Source organism: Lepus europaeus, chromosome 7 (genome assembly GCF_033115175.1).
Source record: "Lepus europaeus isolate LE1 chromosome 7, mLepTim1.pri, whole genome shotgun sequence".
Lineage (NCBI taxonomy): Eukaryota > Metazoa > Chordata > Mammalia > Lagomorpha > Leporidae > Lepus > Lepus europaeus.
In genome coordinates, this window is record NC_084833.1 from 75,019,540 (window position 1) to 75,041,120 (window position 21,581).

General features: G+C 39.7%; 1 protein-coding gene across 1 annotated transcript in view; it reads left to right on the plus strand.

Annotated features, from left to right (window-relative positions):
- CCDC83 (coiled-coil domain containing 83) overlaps window positions 1-12,456 on the plus strand; it is a 44,187-nt gene extending 31,731 nt beyond the window's left edge. The window contains exons 7-10 of the mRNA XM_062198287.1: window positions 6,747-6,868; window positions 10,479-10,558; window positions 11,670-11,875; window positions 12,295-12,456. Coding sequence (XP_062054271.1) covers window positions 6,747-6,868; window positions 10,479-10,558; window positions 11,670-11,875; window positions 12,295-12,456 — 570 coding nt within the window. The remainder of the gene's footprint in view (window positions 1-6,746; window positions 6,869-10,478; window positions 10,559-11,669; window positions 11,876-12,294) is intronic.
- Window positions 12,457-21,581: the final 9,125 nt, after the last annotated feature.

Consider the following 21,581-nt stretch of genomic DNA (forward strand, 5'->3'; position numbering starts at 1 on the left):
TCTCACTGTCCACTCTGCCTGTCAAAAAAAAAAAAAAAAACACAGCAGACAATATCTGGTCCAGATGTTAAGAGTCTGCAGTGGATGTGCAAAACCCAATCTGTTTTTTGAAGCCTGGAAGCTTATCTGCTAAGAGTCTGTGTGTATGACAGATGGTATGAATGGGATCTGGAGAAACAAGAGGGTTACTTGATGTTCTGCATAGAGAGCATCTGTATCAGTAAGCACTGCCCCGCCCCCCACCATTCCTTTTCACACAGAACACAAGTGTTACTCTTCTAAGAACTTCATGGCTGCTCTTTGAGAATACCGCACAAATTACCCAATGAGAGCTAAATTTTCTACTGTAGACATTAGACATTTCTATGCAGAAAATCCTTCCCTGTCGACATGTAGGAAGCCATGACTTAGAATCCCACACCTGCCTCTCCCTCCTAAATTTGCCAGTTGGCCTGTTGTAGTGTCCCATATAGACTCTCTATTCCACATGCCCATTCCAAGGAGTAACCTGTTATGAAAACAGACCTATTTATACACTGGTAAAACAAATCCTCGGGCCTGCGCCGTGGCTTAACAGGCTAATCCTCCACCTTGCGGCGCCGGCACACCAGGTTCTAGTCCCGGTTGGGGTGCCAGATTCTGTCCCGGTTGCCCCTCTTCCAGGCCAGCTCTCTGCTATGGCCCGGGAGTGCAGTGGAGGATGGCCCAAGTCCTTGGGCCCTGCACCCCAGGGAAGACCAGGAGAAGCACCTGGCTCCTGGCTTCAGATCAGCGAGATGCGCAGGCCACAGCGGCCATTGGAAGGTGAACCAATGGCAAAAAGGAAGACCTTTCTCTGTCTGTCTCTCTCACTATCCACTCTGCCTGTCAAAAAAAAAAAAAAAAACAAACAAACAAACAAACAAAAAAAACCAACAAATCCTCACCATTCCCCAGACCTTTCTTACATATGAATAGATAATCAGGGATCAACAGGCATTTGAATACAACCAGCCCAGCACAAAAGAGAAAGACCAAGTAAACTAACAATAACAAAGTAAAAGGAAACACTAAGAACCAAAACTGGGGACTGGTGCTGCAGCACAATAGGTTAATCCTCTGGCTGCAGTGCTGGCATCACACGTGGGTGCCAGTTCTAGTCCTGGCTGCTCTCTTCCAATCCAGCTGTCTGCTGTGGCCTGGGAAAGCAGTAGACAATGGCCCAAGTGCTTGGGCCCCTGTGCCCGCATGGGAGACCAGGAAGAAGCTCCTGGCTCCTGGCTTCGGATCGGTGCAGCTCCGGCCGTTGTAGCCATCTGGGGAGTGAACCAGTGGAAGGAAGACCTTTCTCTCTCTCTTTCCCTCTCACTGTCTGTAATGCTACCTCTCAAATAAATAAAATTAAAAAAAAAAAAAAGAACCAAAACTGTCCAGGAAAGAAAGATATAGAAAAAATTCAGGGAATTGGAAAGATCTTTTATTAATATAATAAAAAACTTGAGAAGGCATTTTATTTAGAAAACAAAATGCTTTAAGACAAAGAATTAATCAGATGTAAAATAGAAAATGGAACCCATGTCTTAGAACAGGAATCTCAATATTTTTGAAAGAGAGAAAAATAAGAAATAGAGTACTAATGCAAGGTATGTAATATACAACTGATACTAATCTCAGGAAGAAAAATATAGAGAAAATAAAAGGAAGGAAATCATGGATTAAATCACAGCAATTGGCAGGCAATTTGGTGCAGTGGTTATTTTCAACCTAGAATTCTGCACTCAGATAAACTAGATTAAGGGCAAAATAAAGCTATTTTCAGAAATGCAAGGGCTCAGAATATTGACTTTTCAATCCTCCTCAGGAATTTATTTGATAATATACTTCAGCAAAACAAAAAAGTAAACTGAGTAAGAGAAAACAGAAAACAATGTACTTCCCAATATACCAAGGGAATGATAACTGTGCTGGAGACCTAAAAAGCACATTGTCTGGATAAAAAGTGAAGTCACTTCCAGGCTCCAAACCCACAAATTCAATAACCAGCTGTGCTAACTCCACCTTAGCACACCACAGGCATCTCAAACTCCTAAACTGACTTCATCTTTCTCTTTCCCCAAAACGCTGCCTCTTCTCTGCTGTTTCTGGTTTCTAAGGACAGCAATATCTTAGCTTTCTAATCAATTCCTCTCACTACTTGAAATTGCTTTTACATCAAATAGTTACCCATCCTGTGCCATCTATGTTACAAAACTCAATACTTTTTGAGAGAACTCACTTCAAACTACGTAGATCTTGTAAACAAGTTATCTTTTTTAAATTCAATTTATTTTTATTGTATTTGAAAGGCAGAAAGAGACAGACATACAGAAAACTATCTTTCATCTGCTGTTGCACTCCTCAAATGTCTGCAACAGCCAGCTCAGTCCAGGTCTCCCATGTGGGTAGCAGCAACCCAAGTACTTAAGCCATCATCTGTTGACTCCCAGAATGAACATTAGTAGGAGCAGAGCTGGGACTCAAACTCCAAAATGGGTCAGGTATCCCAAGTTGCATATTAACTACTGTACCAAACACCCACCCTTAGCACGTTGTTCTTACATGATTCTCAAACATTCATCTTCAGCACCAATTTCTGTGGGTCTTCAGCTCTGGACCTACATCTTTATTTGCTTGCTATATATTTCCACATGGATTTCCCAAAGGCACTTCAAACTCAATGTATCTAAAGCAAGACTCATTAAATTTTTCCTCCTACATTACCTACATTTCCTTTTTCATCATCTGCCCAGATACCAAAGATTAAAAAAAAAGTCACTGTCAGCTTCTGTTCTTTCCTTTTCCTTGCTCTTTAATTCACTTCTTATAGTTTAGTAGGCTTGGAAACAAGGAATTTAAAAATTCCTATGCTTTCTTTGAGAACAATTATCTTTAAATTGTCTTTATATAATCATGGTGAATAGGAGTTCACACTATCCCCTAAACTAATTAGGGTAAATATTCTGTTTTTAAAAAGATAATTAAAAAACTTAGAGTGAGCTCAGTAGTTAAAGAACATTACGGAGAAATTTAATTCTTATACTTTTATTAAAGACAAGATTATAATCCTAATCACAATAATTTACCCATTAAATTCTTATACTATGTCATAAATCTTAGATTTAGAGAAAATGACTACAGAATATTTATATTTGACTGATCATAAATGCTGTTTTGGCACCTTTCTACTAAAGCTACAAGTTACATTTTGTCTTGTTTTGTTACTTCTCATAATTCAATGGAAATAAAATGTAGGGGAAAAAAGTAAAGTTTAATTGAATTAGGAGCGGAAAGAACTTTGTAATAAGGGACAAATCGTTTTAAGGAAACTCACCAGATTTAATTTTTGCATTTAGATAAATTATCCATTAGATAAACTAATGAAAAGTATTTGATTATCAGTACTAACACATAATTTAAAATTGCCTGAAAAAAGAATAATGCATGCCAATTAATTTCTTTGGGAAGGTTTAGAATGGGTGACACAGGATTTTAATAATAAGATATATTTCTCCATTTAACCATCTTTGAACAATAATCAATGCTTAGATTTCTGGGAAGGATACAGAGATATCCTTTTGTGTGATTCTCACTATCTGGCTTTATTTAGCATGACTATTGGGAAAATGAAAAGAAACTTGAAATTTACAAATGGCTTAGACTAACTTAACAAACAGAAAGCCAGAGAAACTAGGCAAAAGGATTCAAAAAAGTTAGCAATCAGAATTTCAAGGTATATGGCTAACTTGGATCTCTCAGGAGAAAATTTTGAGAACAAATACTTTGTCTGGAATGCTAAGTTCCTGACTTATAATAGTTTTAAGTAAATTATTTTTCCCAATTTCTATATACTTTTATGGGTATTTATAGGGAATATCCTTTTCATTTTATTACCCTAGAAATCCAAAGATATTTATCTGCTTCCATGATTTTGATTTCCCAACATTTCAAAAGGCAGAATGTAGATAGCAAGTGATAGGAACATTAGTTCTTACTCTAAAGCGGCAGGTGATATCATAAGATACCCTTAGTCTGAAAGACTGGATGTAACTTCCAAAAGAGTCCTCATTCACAGCGTTGGAAGGAGACCAAGAACTGTGTGTGCTGCCTCCCAAGCATGCCAAGCCCTAAGGTTAAACATTTCCAAATGTTCTATTAATTCCTTCTGTTTACAACCTCTGACTATAATTTCTTTCTCATCCTGTGACATTTGAAAATCATAAACTTTTCCTTAAAGCATTCAAGATTTTAATCAAGTTAACCATCTCTCAACATATGAGACCCTACAACAGCAATCTCTAGCTTTGTAATTTAGTACTATGGACTCACATGGTTTGTTAAACTGAAACAGGTAAATAATGCATGCTTTTCTTCTAACTCCAAGTCACCAGCAATATTTGAGACTTTTGACTGGTATTGCTTTGCATTACAATCATTTGAGTTTTTGTCCACTGGATTACAAGGTCTCTTGAGGGATACATTATGCCTTGTTCAAGTTTGTATCTGTGTACATCTAGCTGGTACCTCCGCCATAATAATAACTCATGCATACAATAATTGATGTATGTGATAGAGATATGCATTTTGCAATGTACTGAATGCTTCAAGATTCTAAAACAATTAAATCTCAATGACAAAGCAGAAAATGTTAATCATTTCCTTTAAAAAAGTTATTTATTTTCATTTATTTCAAAGGCAGGGGCTGGGGGAGGGAGAGAGAGAGAGAGATCTTCCGTGCACTGGTTCACTCCTGAGATGTCTGCACCAGCCAGGACTGGGCCAGCCCAAAACCAGGAGCCTGGAATTCTATCTGACTCTCCTACATGGGTAACAAGTATCCAAATATCTAATCCATCACCTAATCCCAGGTTACACTTCAACAAGAAGCTGACATTGGAAGCAGAGCAAGGACGTGAACCCATCATCACAGCTGCTGTGCCAAACACCTGCCTAATAATCTCCTTCTAAGTACTCATCTTGGTTACACTCTTGGATACTCCTGACAAGAGACAGTGAATGTAAACCCCTGTGCCTCTTTGTCCCATAATGTGGCTTGAAATTCTTTTCTTTCTATATTCACACCAGCCTATCACTTTCTACTTAATACTCTTCTAATTCTTCTATTGTCTTGATCTCTTCTCATGTCCTCGTTCCTATCGAGTGCCTGTATAGCTCATTCTGCTTTGGGAGGCAAAGAAGGGAGCTGGGAGTTCTATTAACATTCTTCTTTATGTAATTTCCACTATCAAGTGTTCTATAGACAAAAGTTACCATAACACCCCTCTTAAAGACTGAAGAGAACTCCATCAACAGAACTGAGAAATTTTGTTCATATTTGCATTAGCCATATTTTTCCAGTAAACATTAACCAAGCCAGCTCTGTCTACCAATGATTGCCATCATTTACATGATGAAAGCAAGATTCTTTAGTTTGGCTCATTTCCCATTTCTCCCCACTCCCACTTTGCTTCTGTCTACAATAAAATAATCATGCCTTTGTACATGTGGTTCCTTCTGCCTAGAATGTATCTTCTTGTGTCTACTATGGGAACCCTTATTTAGCTTTCAAGACTCAGAATAAATGTCATCTCTTCTATGAATTCTCCCTTCTGCCCTGACACCTAATAGAATTAGGGTGAGAACCCCGTTCTCCTTCCATAGCATCTAGACACCTTCCGTGATGGTCTTTATCATTGCTTTCTGTTTTCATCACCTTTTCTCCCAGTAAACTAAAAGATCCTAGAAGGTTATTGATAATCATTTGCTTCCAAAGTGTAATATGATTCCTGGCTCACAGGCATACAACATAACTGTAAGAAGGGATGCATGAACAATATTTCCTCTATGTGACATTTCTCAGAACTGCTGCTCAGAGAGCAACTGCTGGCAGAAAGGGCTATTAGGCTGTTGCTTCTCTATTTAAAACACCATAATGTATCATTTTTCATTGTGTTGTTTTTAATTTCCCTTGGATAGATCCTCATGTGGCTGACAATACACCATATCACTAAATTAGTTAGCCTTGTGTTGTTATTTATCTGTGCCCTTTTGAAGGGTAGAAAAGAACAATTCCTGCTATTGTGTAATAACGGTCTTTATTAGTCCATTTTCTGTTCCTATAATAGAATACCTGAGGTTTGGTAATGTAGAAAAGCAAAGAAGTTTACTTAGCTTAAAGCTTTGAAGCTGAAAATCCAACATTCAGCAGCCTCTTTGGCTCAGTCTCTAGCAAGGGCCTCCTTGGCTGTGTAACATGATGGAGAAAGTGAAAGAAACCAGCTGCCTGCAGAAGTGAATCCAGAGAAATTCAGACTGTTCTTACAACAATCCAGTCTCACAGGAACTAACTTGGGTTCCACAAGAACCACATTAATCCCTTCTGAAGGCAATGCTCCCGATGACCTAATCACCTCCCACTAATCCTCCTCACCCCCGCCACCCACCAAAGATTCCATCACCTCCCAGTATCACATGAATGTATCTTTGGGGAAACACATTTACACCATATCCACATCAAAGTAGTGCCCATCCATACAAACAAGTGATGCTGATGACCTAGAAAAGAGCCCCATTCTCGCTTTCTGTGAGAGGAAGCACAAATCAAACTCAGTAAATAAATAATATGATAGAGCTTCCCCTCAGGCTCTCCAGAAACTGCACTTTTAGGAGTTACATTCGGTACAGAAAACATAGAACTAAATAAGTACCAACATCCATTCTCTTCTGAACAGATTGCAATACACAGAAAGGAAGTTGAAAAATTAGAAAAAGTTATTCATGAACTGGAAGAAGAAAACTTGGTGCTTATTGATCAACTTTTCAACTGTAGACTTGTGGATCTCAAAATACCCAGGTGAAAGTCATTAGTGTATTTAGTATTCTTGTAGATATTTGTGTCTGTAAAAAGTTGTTTTTTTTTTTTTTAGGTTAATTTTTTAACACTTTAGCTAGAAAACAAGAGTCAAAAAGAAAAGGACTCACAAAATGGCCATGATGAAAGAATAGGATTATTATTACAGAACACTGGTACACTGTAAATGTCAACTTGCTTTTTCTATAATGCACTATAGGAATAATAGGAAACAGTTAAGATGAACACTATAACTGCCAAATTCCAAAAGCCTCCAGGCCAGCAGGGGAAATGGTCATGAAGTAATTATATTATAGTGTAACAAGAGATCTATGAGGAACATAAAGGAGAGAGAGAACTTTCTGGAAGCATCTTGTAGATGTTCTGGTTACCTTGTGGACTACTGAATTATTTCCTTTATTATTTTTTATTTTATTTTGACAGGCAGAGTGCGTAGTGAGAGAGACAGAGAGAAAGGTCTTCCTTTTTGCCGTTGGTTCACTCTCTAATGGCCGCTGCGGCCAGCGCATCTTGCTGATCCGAAGCCAGGAGCCAGGTGCTTCTCCTGGTCTCCCATGCAGGTGCAGAGCCCAAGCACTTGGGCCATCTTCCACTGCCTTCCCGGGCCATAGCAGAGAGCTGGCCTGGAAGAGGGGCCACCGGGATAGAATCCGGCGCCCCAACCGGGACTAGAACCCAGTGTGCCAGCACCGCAAGGTGGAGGATTAGCCTGTTAAGCCACGGCGCCGGCCTCCAAATTATTCCCTTTAGTGAAAAAGTCACTACTTTGTAGTTAGTGAAAATAGGCTGGCATTCCAAGTCCCATTTGTTCCTGCACAAGAAAAACCAAATGTGTAGTAGATGGCAATGTATTTCAGGTTACCTTTTTTCTTACCTGACCGGAAAAAAAAAGTCCTAATCCTAATATACCAATCTTGATGGGAAACGATAGCCCTGGAATATGGAATTAAAGTTCAAAGTGGCATTCCTAATTTAGACAAGTAGTCATAAACAAGAAATAATCTAAATGATGGTATGTTTAGGAAGAGAGGGGAAATCAGTCACACAAATATAGCTTGTAAATGTGCAAGATTGGGACAGAAACATCTACATGTAGGAATTAAAACAGATATTGAGTTGAATATGATGGAAGAGACGGAAGTTTCCATCCAAGTAGTTCCTGTTGCTTGTGTGCACAGAAACACAGTATTTGTGACATGATAAAGTATTTGTTATTTACAAACTTTCTAATGTGTTCCAACAAAGATGGGTATAGGCAACTTGTAGGTTCTTTGCCAAGCTAAGTATAAGGCATAAGGATATAAGGTTAAAGAAATTGGGAGATACTGTAATTAATTACTTTATAGGTTGAAAGTTGAGTGGAGCAGGATAAACAAAGATGCAAGCTACCTCCCTTCCCTGATTACTTGTGCTCCACAAAGAGTAGAAGGCACTATAGATAATGAATGAAGTGCGGCTGAATGAACTGGCTGATTTCTGGACTCCTATACTTCCAGTTTCTCAAGTTGATGCCCTGCAGAACCCTGGGCCTCTCTTTGGCCAGCTCTTCTGTGCGATCTGGCCTCCCGTTCCACAGTGCTGTCCTACATTTAGATCTTGCATGCTGCTGCTGCTGTTGCTGGTGTGTGGCTCCTTAACCACTGCCCTACCTGCTGTCCACTGTCTATTTCTGAACTGACCACTCTCTAAAACGCTGGTCTCACTTCCCTGCTTCCATCAGCCCAGGCTGATACATCTGATTTGATACTGATGTCATAATATTATAACAAAAGGAATTCTTTCATGGGCTAGAGAGGACTTGACAAGGACAGAAAGGGAGCTGTGAAACTTCTAATGGGGGTTTTCATTAAGTTCTTTTGCACTGTAGTATGCAATTTAACCCTATCTTCCGTCTTCCTTACAAAACTTTCAGTAAAACCCACATTGTTCAACAATACTTTGGAGGTTAGTCTTATTTAGAGACATGGAGTGCTTCAGAGTTAGACAGAATGAGCATTTCCCAAGCAATGGAAACATCATAGGTAAAATTCTAAGTTGTCCTGGTATATGCTTTCAAAGCAGCCTGAACTTTCTCTTTGTAACCAGCCTTTGTCACAGTGTTGATTACTTATTTAATGTCTGTTTCCTTTCTTTGAAGCAACTGTTTAGGAACTTTTCAAAGATTGGCATAAAGAAAACAGAAATGTATAAACTCTGAATTTTCTATTTGTTTCTTGTACAGAGGATAACCTGAGAGTGTTCACAAACGTTTGCTGTTTCTATTTCCACATCAAAGAAAATAACATATTTTGCGATACACTTCCCTTTCCATCTTTTGTTGAAATTGAGTCTTCTCTAATACTACTAGGGTGATGAGAAACAGACATGAACTGTCTCCCGTGGACACATAAAACATTTTATTTTCCTATTTTGATGGGGAATAGGGTATTCTGGTTAATGGAGTTTCTACATTTCCCATGCAGTTTTCCAAACTTTTTCCCATGACAATTCACATAGTATGTCATTGGATGTTTTTTAACACATTGGGGTACATGGATGAGGCAACTGTCAGCCAGAAATGACTGCCTTGAGACCCCACTGCCACAAGACTGAGGCTAAGTGAGCCAAAACCTACAAATTGAACACTTAGTATTATGACATCATTTCCAATATTTTCTATGTCACTAAATAGCAGGTGTGCTATCCTTCTGTGGCATAAAAATGACACACACTAATGATGAAGAGGGAAAGCTAGATTTCTGATGGTTATGCCATTTAATAAGATCTTAATTATTAAGACGGTGAAACTAGGAAGAATTACATGGCCGACGAGAGCTACGTGTAAAACCCACCTTCGCTATGTCTATAGAAGGTTGTACAGATATGAATACTAGATGTACTCACAGTAACTGCTGGGGCCATGAAATCACCTAATTCAGGGGATTCACTGGTCGTTGATTATCTACGTATAGGTGGTGTTTGCATATCTACACAAGTCCAATTGCTTCAAGCTCTTTTCAGCAAACCTCATGCAAGGGTCATACAGAGCTTTCAAGGCATCACATTTTCTGATGTAAAATTTAGTGGCAGTTCCAAATAGGAGTGCACAGAATTAAATACATGCATACAATATCAAGAGCATCTATACAGCACTTCAGTGGGTATGTAACTGAAATGTGTCACTCAGAGAGAGCCAGGCCTGGATGGCCACTTGGGTTCCTACTGCTCATGTTCTCTCTCTCCATCTCAGTCCTTCCCATCCAGACCTCTGTCACTCTTCACCCGAGCTACAACAAAGGGAGACCTAATCGGTGTCCTGCACACTCTTGTTTCTGGGGCTCTTCCAGGAAACCTTTGCTTTCCTCAGGCTAATTCAGGCGCTTCTTTGTTCTTCCTCCAGCTTTCTCACACTCTGCTAGTTACCCATCATGGCACAAACTACCACTTTCAAATACTGGAATTTGGCTGCCATATGGGGCCTTATGCTCTTCATGGGTAGAAATGACATTTGTTTTCAACTATGTGTCTCTAGTACCTAGTAAGGAAGTAGAAACTAGTGAGCATGTCATACAGTATTTATCGACAAACAGCCTGTTCTTATTTGTTCTTTTAGGCGACTATATCTTACTCAAGCTGCTGGGCAGAGTGTGCCACTGGAAAGAAAGCCTTTGGAGTTGCCAGAAACATGTCCAGGTATTATATTGCAACAATGATGACATATTTTTAAAAACTGAACAAACACTTATTGAGCATCGACTAAGGGCAGGTATCCCACATACAAGAACTATTCAGAGCAAAGATGCATGCCAACTTCTCTAGATTTCTCTTCCTTGCAATGTTTGTACTAATCTAGCTCATTTGTTTATAATTTTAAAAACAAAGTCCCCATGTTTCACAGTGAATTCAATAGACACTGGGTGAGAGTTTGGGTTGCTGTCTAAACAGGCATAGTTTGGGTCACAATTTAGTCAACTAAAAAGGCAAAAGCCAACTAGGTTCCCATGTGATTACTGTAACTTCTTGGCTAACAGAAGGAAATACAGCTTAGATAGTCTCTTAAAATGGGGCTCCCTTTTACTTTAATACATAAATTCTACAGTTCTCATTTCTAATTCTCAAAGTTCTTTCAAATTAAAAATATGACAAATTGGGGCAGGCATTTGGCCTAGCAGCTAAGACACTGAATAGGATGCCCACTCCCTACATTAGAGTATCCTGGTTCAATTTTCAGCTTTGGCTCCCGATTCCAGCTTCTTGCTAATGCATTCTCTGAGGGGCAGTGGTGATGGTTCAAGTGGTTGGATTTCTGCCATCCACGTGGGAGACTTGCATTGAGGTCCCAGCTCCTGGCTTTGGCCCCACCAGTCACTGCAGGTATTTGGGGAGTGAACCAGTAAATGAGAGTGCTCTCTCTTTCTCTGCTTATCAAATAAATAAATTTAAAAGATATGTGACAGGGCTGGTGTGAATCAATGGGTTAAGCTGTGATGCCAGCATCCCATTTTGGAGTGCCAATTTGAGCCCCAGCTGCTCTGCCTCCAATCCAGCTCCCTGTTAATGCACCTTGGAGAGCAATGGAAGAAGGCCTGAGTACTTGGGCCCCTGCCACCCAAGTGGGAGACCCAAATGGAGTTCCAGGCTCGTGGCTTTGACTTGAGCCAGTCCTGGTGCAACCACTTGGGGAATGAGCTGGTGGATGGAAGATTCTGTCTCTCCCTGACACTCTTCCTTTCAAATAAATAAATACAGGACAAATGTATGTTGAGTTTTTCTGTTCAAAATAATTTTTTTGTATTCATCCTAGAAGAGAAGTCAAAAGTGCAACCTATAGAAGTAGAAAGTAGAGACAGGATGAGCTCATCAGTTAAGAGCAGTGCCCTCCATCTCAGTCATCAAGACAGTATCAAAGATGCCCAGCACCTGAAGATAGATGAAGATGAGCTCTCACGCCCAGAATTTGGAGGCTCTGATATGAAGTATTTACTATATGAGGATGAGCAGGATTTCAGGGTAAGATGAATGAGAACCCAATTTTGAGTACTAAGAGAATACTGTAGAAAAATTTTGTTGTGGGTATCCTGGCCAGCAGAGGGCTATGCATATATGACCAACATTTCTCCATTAATTAAAGAGCTTGAAGAGGATATATTTCTCTACTCTAGCCAGTAGCCAACTGCCCTACGTCCTCTGTGAGCAAGCCTGCCAACCGTGCTGCCTGCTCTTTAGATCTTGCTTACTAGGCCCACTGGGTACATTATTATTATTATTTTTTTAATTTACAGTGGTTCTCAAATTTCTCGTATTAAATAGCATTGAGGCAGTTAGGAGGACAGTGAAACCTGTCAGATAAAGGCCAATTACTGTAAGTAAAACCTGATTTGTCCAAGCAGATAACCTGCCAAATAATTTCCCTTGTGTCTCCCTCATAGGAATATGTCAAGTTGGGCCCCCTGGAAGTAAAGCTTATGTGTGTGGAGGGCAAGAAAATGCCCATTCATTTTCAAGATAAGGATGCTCCAATCAAGCTCCATGAAGATGTCAGAAGTCCAGAAAGCTGCATCACCTGTAAGATGGTGAAGTCTCTTCTCTAAGATTAAAAGACGCAGAGTAAAAACCTTTGCTTATAAATGTCTTAGGGAACTGAAGTATATTCAGTTGCCAATTCGGTTCATTTCAAACCAGCTGTTATCCCTAAAGGTCATAATTACATTTGAAATTAAAGTTCCAAGTACTCAACTATGCATCACATGGCATGGAATGGGTGACAAAAATGAAAGCACACTTTGTATTCCTATAGTGAAAGTCAGAAGCATGCCAGTGGGTTCAAGGTGGTCTCTAGGTTCCTTTCCATTTAAAGATTCACCGATTAACCCATGGCTCTAATATGAAATAGTTCAATTAGGAATGTTTCTAGAAGAAGTTGAGAGGTTTGCACAGCACTGACACATCTTTCTCTCTGAGTGAATGACAACAGCCAGTCTATAACCCAAGCCTATTTTGCAAGTCACAATGAATATTCAAAAAACTGAAATCACAAGGAATGTTTTCTCTGACCAGAATGGAACTAAACTAATGCTAAAACCAACCATAAACATTCCAAATAACTTGAAGGAAACAAGACAGTTTTTTAAAAAGCACAGAAAAATATTCTGAATTGAACAATAATGATAATACACAGATAAAACATGGTGGGATTTGGCTAGAGTGGTATTTAAAGGAAAATGTCAAACTTTAAATTCATGTATTAAAAAAAGAAAGGCTGGGGGCCGGCGCTGTGGTGCACTAGGTTAATCCTCTGCCTGTGGCACAGGCATCCCATATGGGCACTGGTTCTAGTCCTGGCCGCTCCTCTTCCAATCCAGCTCTCTGCTGTGGAAAGCAGTAAAAGATGGCCCAAGTGCTTAGGACCGTGCACCTGCCTGGGAGACCAGGAAGAAGCACCTGGCTCCTGGCTTCGGATCGGTGCAGCTTTGGCCGTTGCAGCCATCTGGGGAGTGAACCAGCAGAAGGAAGCCCTTTCTTTCTCTCTCTCTCACTGTCTGTAATTCTACCTGTCAAATAAATAAAATCTTTAAAAAAACTTTAAAAATAAGGCTGAAAAATAAAATGTCTGAGCTTTAACCTTTAGGATTTAGGAACAAAAAGGAAAAATAAATCCAAAGAAGGTAAAAGGATGTAAATAAAGATAAGAGCAGAAACTAATTAAATTGCAAGTTGATACACAAAAGATAAAATCAACAAAGCCAAAAGTTGATGTTAAAGGGTTAATTAAAATTGACAACCCCTAATAAGGCTGATCCAAAAAGAGAAAAAGAAAATTCATGAAAAAATGAAGCATCACTAAGGACATTATTAAGAAAACAGTAAGGGGATATAAAGAAAAAACCCTTCCCAATAAATGTGACAATTTAGATGAAACAGAAATGTTTCTCGAAAGCATTTATGAAAAATAAGAGAAACTACAAATTTTGAATAGTTCTAGATCTGTTAAAGGAATCAAGTGTGTAATTTAAAATTTGGCACAAGGAAAATTTCAAAACCAGGTGACTTCACTGGTGAATTTTTCCAAACCAAACACACACAAATTCCTTTCAGAGTATATGGAAAAATAAACACTTGCAAATCTTTTTAGGAGGTCAATATAATTCACTCTAAAGCCAGAACCCTGCAAAACCATTATATAAAAAGAAGTCATGAACATAGGAGCAAAAACCATTCATCTATGATAGAACTCAGCATAGTGGTTATGTTGGGGGTGGGGTCACGAGTAGGATGGGACATAAAGAAGTTTCCTGGTAAATCTTGATATGAGTGGCAGTTAACATGAATGTGTTCACTTGTAAATATTTGTCAGACAGCATTTGCACTTGACTGATATATACTTCAAAACTTTCAGAAAAACATATCCCTCAAATATCTATATTCGAATGCATTCCATGAAGACAGTATGTAAAGGCCATGCTGCACAGTGAAGGGAAACAAGAATGTTTCCTGACAGGAAGAAAGATAAAATAGTTTATCAGGGTAATCTTTCAAAGGTCAACAGGAGCAGAAATTCCTTGGAAATGGTAATACAGGCGCCAAGATTGCGACAGTGGCTTAAGCTGCCCCACGGGGCATATAAGCATCCCATATAAGCACCAGTTTGAGTCCCTGCTATTGCACCTGGGAAAGCAGCAGCAGATGGCCCACGTACTTGCGCTCCTGCTACACATTTGGACAACTTGGATGGAGTTCCAGGCTTCTGGCTTTGGTCTGGACTAGCCCCAGCTGTTTCAGCCACTGGGGGAGTGAACCAGTAGATAGAAGTGTGCTACCTTTTAAACAAATAAATCAATCTTTTCCCAAAAATATTTAAAAGGCTAATATGGATTTGTCACTTCTAAAGAAAAGCAAACTTGGACGGGCCTTGCAATGCAGCAGTTAAGCCACTGCTTGAGATACCTGTATCCCATATTAAAGTACTGGGGTTCAAGTCCTACCTGTTTTGGATCCAGCTTCCTTCCTGCTAACATGTGCATCTTGGAAGGTAGCAGATGATGGCTCAAGTATTTGAGTACCTGCTACCCCCAAGGGAGACTTGGATGGAGTTCCTGGCACCTGGCTTTGACCTGGGCCAGCCCTGGTTGTAGCAGACATTTGGGGAGTGAATCAGTAGATGGAAGCACTAGCTCTCACTCTCTCTGCCTTTCAAATATTTTTTTTAGAAAGTAGGAAAATTTTCACTGTTTTTAAAAAATCAAAACTTTTTATAGATAAAACTTATTTCCCTCAGATAGAAGAAATTTGCTGACTTCCCTCTTGGACAAACCAACAGGCTTCCATTAACCAAGAAAAACAGCCTATGTGACAGCTCACTGATTTCAGTAGGTCAGCAGAAATTGACATTGTCTCTGAAACTTAGAAAGTTCAGACCATAAGATTATTAAGACAAGCCAGGCATAACACGGTGGGACGTTTGTCAGCTGTGCCAGTTTCTCCTTCACAGCATCAATTTGTATCAGAAGAAAATAGCAAATGGCTAAAAATTTTGCTTGTTGTCAAAAGGATGTCAGAGTTGAAAAGGCATCGTTTGGAAAAGGAAGGGGAAAGAATATCCTTTCCTTCTGTTAATACCATTTTTAGGTTTAGGATTTGCAGAACAGTAGTATCTCTAAATCAAATCTGCAAGATTTTCTTTTCTTTTTTGACAGGCAGAGTGGACTGTGAGAGAGAGAGACAGAGAGAAAGTTCTTCCTTTTTGCCATTGGTTCACCCTCCAATGGCCGCCACGGCCGGCGTGCTGCGACCGGCGCACTGCGCTGATCTGATGGCAGGAGCCAGGTGCTTCTCCTGGTCTCCCATGGGGTGCAGGGCCCAAGCACTTGGGCCATCCTCCACTGCACTCCCTGGCCACAGCAGAGAGCTGGCCTGGAAGAGGGGCAACCGGGACAGAATCGGTGCCCCGACCGGGATTAGAACCCGGTGTGCCGGCGTTGCAAGGCGGAGGATTAGCCTATTGAGCCGCGGCGCCGGCCTGCAGGATTTTCTTAACAACCCCTATTCTAAATACATGGTTGCTTTGTTTAGTGACATTACCAATCTCAATTAAGTAGTATCATTGTGAACATACAATCAGTGCCACTCATTCAACAAAACATTTATTATTAAAATATTTAACCAGTCCTTGCAGCCAAGCACTGAATATAAGATTTCAGGGGTGTAAAACCAAATTTCCCTTCTTCAAAGAGCTCTTGGTCCAGTAAGAGCCTGAGCTATCGTTGCTGCTTTCGGTCTTCAGCAAGAACAGGCACAGAAGGAAGCAAGGAAAATGGGAGAAGAAAGGACAAGTTGTTCTAAGGGGGTGGGGAGGCGGGGGGGGGGGTACCCTTCTATTTTTAGTATCGTTAGTAATTGTTTAGAAAAAGAAATTTAAATCCAAGTGAGTTTAGGTGGATTTTACACAGGTTCAGTTCTCAGAATAAACACGTATTTTGATTTTTACACACTATTTAAGATATTGGGGGACTAGGGACCAGGTGGTGGTAGCTTTAGGTCCAGGGTAGGAACATTGCTTATTTTGGCCGAGAAATTAGATAGGTTTGAAAAAATTAAGGTATATAAAAGAGACAAGAGTATGGGAAAACATTCTGTGGAATCAGGCTGGCTGCCTTTGAATCATTTAACCTTTTAAACCCTGGTTTCCTCATCTGTATACTTCATGGACCTAATTCCCGTTTGTAAGGACTGTTTTAAGGACTGGAAAAACAGCATATAACCTGCACAAAGTAGACAAGCAATAGATGGCAGCTGAAATAATCACTGGCATTTCAGTCATCTCTGGAAACAGGCCAGAGATGTCTGGCCATCTTTGCAGTGTTTCAAGTGAAGGCACAGAGAAGTCACTGTGTCCAATCCATTGACAAAGGAATCAGCTGTCACCTGGTGTGAAAGCGTGTTCTGCCCCAACCCCTACCCTCCCCAACAAACTCTAAGAGGTCCTAACCTGGATCTACAGATCCACATCAGGCTGCAGAGACAAGCAGCAAACCCAGCTTCAAAGTTCTTCTGTGAGGAAAGGAGATGCATAGGGCATTTTGTCTCTCTGAGCCCTGTAGTCAGACACTAGAATGATTCAGGAAACAGGGATACCAGGGGATTTTTGTGGCAATAAAGGGCTATTTGTTAAAGGCCTGCTTGGTCCTTGGTTGTTTTACTACCTCCCAACAGAACAGTTCTCTGTATTTTTCTTGGAATAAACTGGCCTTTGCACTAAATGCAGGAAATGTGCCCTCAAGCAACTGAGGCTTTCTAAATATTAGTGACTTTAACACGATCAAATATTTCCATTTCTCTTCCTGATGGCTTGTGAGGCTCAAATCCCCAGAAAGGCTGTGTTTTTGACCATGACTGTTCGTGTTGGGTGTTTTAAGTCATTCTGTACTTAAGATCTGAGTTAGTGCTAAAAATCAGATACTTTAAAGGATTTTTTAAATAAAAACATTTTCAGATTTCTAGTATAGCAAATGAGTCTTAGTTACTGCAGGTCCAGTTATTCTCACAGATTCTCAGTAAAGTTTTGTCAGTATTTCATTTCTCAAGTCCTGTAGTCAACTTGCTGACCTCTTGCTTTCTTGGACTAGTGGCATCTTTTTGGTCTCTGCTATAAAAGTATGCTAGCCCTTGCAACATTTCCCTCTAAAGAGGGATAAAAATGAACTATGTTGGATTCCCTACCATATGACTACTCTCTATCAGGCCAGGGACTGGCATGCTTTGGTCTCAGTTGAGGCTCTAGTGCAAGTATGTAGTCAACTTTAGATCCTTGATGTTCTTTTACTACTGCACTTCATTTTTACATCCTAGCCACTTAAAAAGTGTCTTCTGTATATACAGTATTTGTGGGAAAACATGGATGCAGAATACAGCTGAATATAATCTTGTGAGAAATCAGTTTCAATGTGTCTTGTAACATTTGCTCAATAGTAGTTTGATTTTTCATTTTTTCATTTTTTAGGTTTGACTTTTTTGTTTTCATTGAAATACTCCAATTCTAAAACTTTAATTCGAAATATGTGACATGGTAGTTTTGAAATCATTGGTCAAAAAAAGCTTCAAGAAATTTACCAATTAATAAAAATTATTACAATTGTAGTAGTAGCTTCAAATGTATTCTTTTCTCTCTTTTGTAATAGTGAATTCAGTTAGCAGTTTTGGCTGAGTATATGGTCATCCAATTTAAAGATTGTTTCCCAGCTTCCTTGCAGCCATTTGACAAAAGTTCTGGCCGCTGGAATGTGAACCTGAGTTGTCCAGGATTCTTAGGTCTCCTTTTTTCATGCCCCCCTTCTCATCCTGCTGCTTGGAATGTGGTTATGCCACCTAGCCATGCTGGACTACACAGATGAGAGTAACATCACAAGGGCTGGGGAACATCAAGACACCAAACATGGAGATGTGGACACCCAACAATATTGTAGGTACCCACAAGTGAGCAAAGCTGCTGGACAGCTCAGACCTTTATGTATGAAGGAAAATTATCTTGTTGCAGTCCTGTCCATCTCCATCTCACACAACTCCAACTAAACTAATCAAACCAATACTGATACAGACCAAAATGAATACTACCCTAATGAGAAGTATTTTCAAAAGTAAAATGTAGTCTCTGAGGCATTAAATAAGAAGTGGGTAATTTATTGTTAAAATGGGGGAAGGAAGAAGGATCAAATTATATTACAAAGTCTGCTTTAGAAAGTATCTGTGGCAACTAAAATTGATCCTATGTGTGGGCCTGGATGTTTTCATAAAAAGTGCTCTGCCTCAGAACCCAGGAGTCCTACTTGTTTGAGAACAGAGTCAGGGGCAGGGTTCTGCTTTGGAAGCAGCTCATGGTAACTCCACCAAGCTTGTGCTGATGTCAATGATGGAAAAGAACAGGATGGGAAATTCCAAAGACACTCTTCAGTACATCAGACCTGTAAACTTGAGTGTATGCACTGCATATATACTGATCTATTATAACCCTATGAGGTGGGGCCTATAATTATCTTCATTTTATAAAGAAATCACACAGAGGAAAATTTAGTAACCTGCCCCAACTCTTCTAGCTTCTAAGGAGGAGCACTGCCAGGATTTAATTCCGCTGTTTAATAAAGAAATGTGTACCACAGTGTTTCAACAAGTAAGGTAAATGCCATCAATGTGAAAGCTGCAGTTTGTAATATGCCACATCTAGAACCCAGGACAGATGAGTTACAAGTGGTAGTCACTCTAATTAAACAGATAGTAACTCAACAAGTTGGTTGGCAGCATCTCAACTGTCCATTTAGGTTTTTCTTCTCTACAATCAAGGGCTCCCATGTTGTCTCCAGCCTTGTTGTGCTTTGTGTGGGACCTGCCACAGAACAGGAACTTGAACTTCCAGCAACGGTGTGGTACACAGCTTTATCTCCCAAACCCTCAGTATCAAAAGTATATACCATCTTGGTTGTTGTCCTGAGTGTGAACATTTATCATGGCTTTGTTGAGATTATCTTTAACTTAAAATCAACTGCAGCTGTAACAGCAGTAAAGGTAACTGATGCATCCATTCAACCTGGATGCTGGAACTAAAAGTCAGACTCTACAGAGCCAGGATTTGAATGTAGGTGGGTTGCCTCCAGGGTCCAAGCTCTTGACCATAGCTATTCTGCATTCCACTAAAAATAACTGCTATTTATATACTGAACTTTTGCCATGTGCCAGGTTAAATACTTCTACTTTTTAACTCATTAAGGATAACACTGCTATGATATATGCAATATTATCATGTCTGTTTTACAGATGAAACTGAAGCACAAAGAAGAGTCTGTCACTTGCCCAAAATGGAATTTAAACCCATAGCACAGCTGCAAAATCCACACTGTTATGGGTCCAATGCACCATCTCTGCCATGTAGCAGGTGCTTTTTAGCAACACAAATGATCTGTGAAGGGCAAGAATGCTTTCCAAGAGACAAGAATTTCTGCCACTGTCCTGTGTATGTCTAGGCTCATCACCTGACTTTCTTACATCTCCTACCGCATGTCACCTCCAGTTCTAACCACTCAGCATTTCCCTTTCTCCCACTGAGTTTGTAGCCTGTTTCTTACCTCTGGCAAGGTCATCTTAGCTATGGCTCTCAGGACCTACATTTTATTCAAGCTGGAGGATTTTACAAGTCTCTGAAACGGTTTGCTCATTTCCTCTCTTGATTCCTTCCCTTCAGTCCATTCTCAATACAGCTGCCAGAGCTGGGCCAGAGTGAAGCCAGGAGCTAGGAGCTTCTTTCAGGTCTCCCACATAGGAGCAGGGGTCCAAGAACTTGGGTCATTTTCTGCTACTTTCCCAAGCACATTAGCAGAGAGCGGAATTGGAATTGGAGTGGCCGGATCTGAACTGATGTCCATATGGTATGCTGACTCTACAGGATGTGGCTTAACCCACTGGGCCACAGCACCTTATAAAAAAGTCAACTCAAAATGGATCAAGGATCTAATACTACGACCTGATACCATCAAATTACTACAGGAGAACACTGGGGAAACTCTCCAAGACACTGGCATAGGCAAAGGCTTCTTGGAAAAGATCCCAGGAAGCACAAGCAACAAAACCAAAAATAGATACATAGGATGACATCAAGCTAAGAAACTTCTGCATTGCAAAGGGAATATCCAAAAAAATGAAGAGGCAACCAATAAAATGTGAGAAAAGATATACAAACTATGCAACTGATAAAGGATTAATATCCAGAATGCATAAATATCTCAAGAAAAACCACCACCACAACAACAAAACAGATAATCCAGTTAAGAAATATGCAAAGGATCTGAACAGGCATGTTTCAAAAGAGCAAATTCAAACGGCTAACAGACATGAAAAACTGCTCAGGATCACTAGGCATCAGAGAAATGCAAATAAAAACCACAATGAAGTTTCAGCTTTCACAGTCAGAATGGCTCTCAAACAGAAACCAAAAAACAATAAATGTTGGTGAAGATGTGAGGAAAAAGATACCCTAATCCACTTTTGATGGGAATGTAAATTAGTACAACCATTGTGGAAGACAGGATGGAGATCCCTCAGAAAGCTGAAAATATAGATATACCATATGACCTAACAATTCCATTCCCTGGAATTTACCCAAGATAAATGAAACCAGCACATGAAAGAGTTATCTGTACTCCCATGTTCACTGCAGCTCAATTCACAATAGCTAAGATATGGAATCAACCCAGATGTCCATCAACTGATGACAGGATGAAGAAAATTCAGTATATATACACTATGGACTACTACTCAGCCACTGATAAAAAAAGAATAAAACCCTGTTGTTTGCAACAAACTGATACAACTGGAAACCAGTTACAAATATCCTATGTGTTCCCTGATCTGTGGTAATGAACAGAGTACCCAAAAATATAATGTATATGAGCGAAATGAGATTCAATGATAGCCCTTGTCTCTACTACAGGACAATGTTTTTCCTTCTGTTTGTTGAATTCTTTACTTACTTTAGGGTTAATCTTATGATTGAAAAATAAACTGAAAGTAGATCATTGTAAAGATTAAAAGAAAGAATAAAGGGAAGGAAGAGGGAGGGTAGGGTAGGAAATATCACCATGCTCCTAAATCTATATATATGAAATACATGAAATTTGTTCACCTTAAAAATAAATAAGTAAATAAAAGTGTCCCATTTTTTTGGGAAAAAGTTACT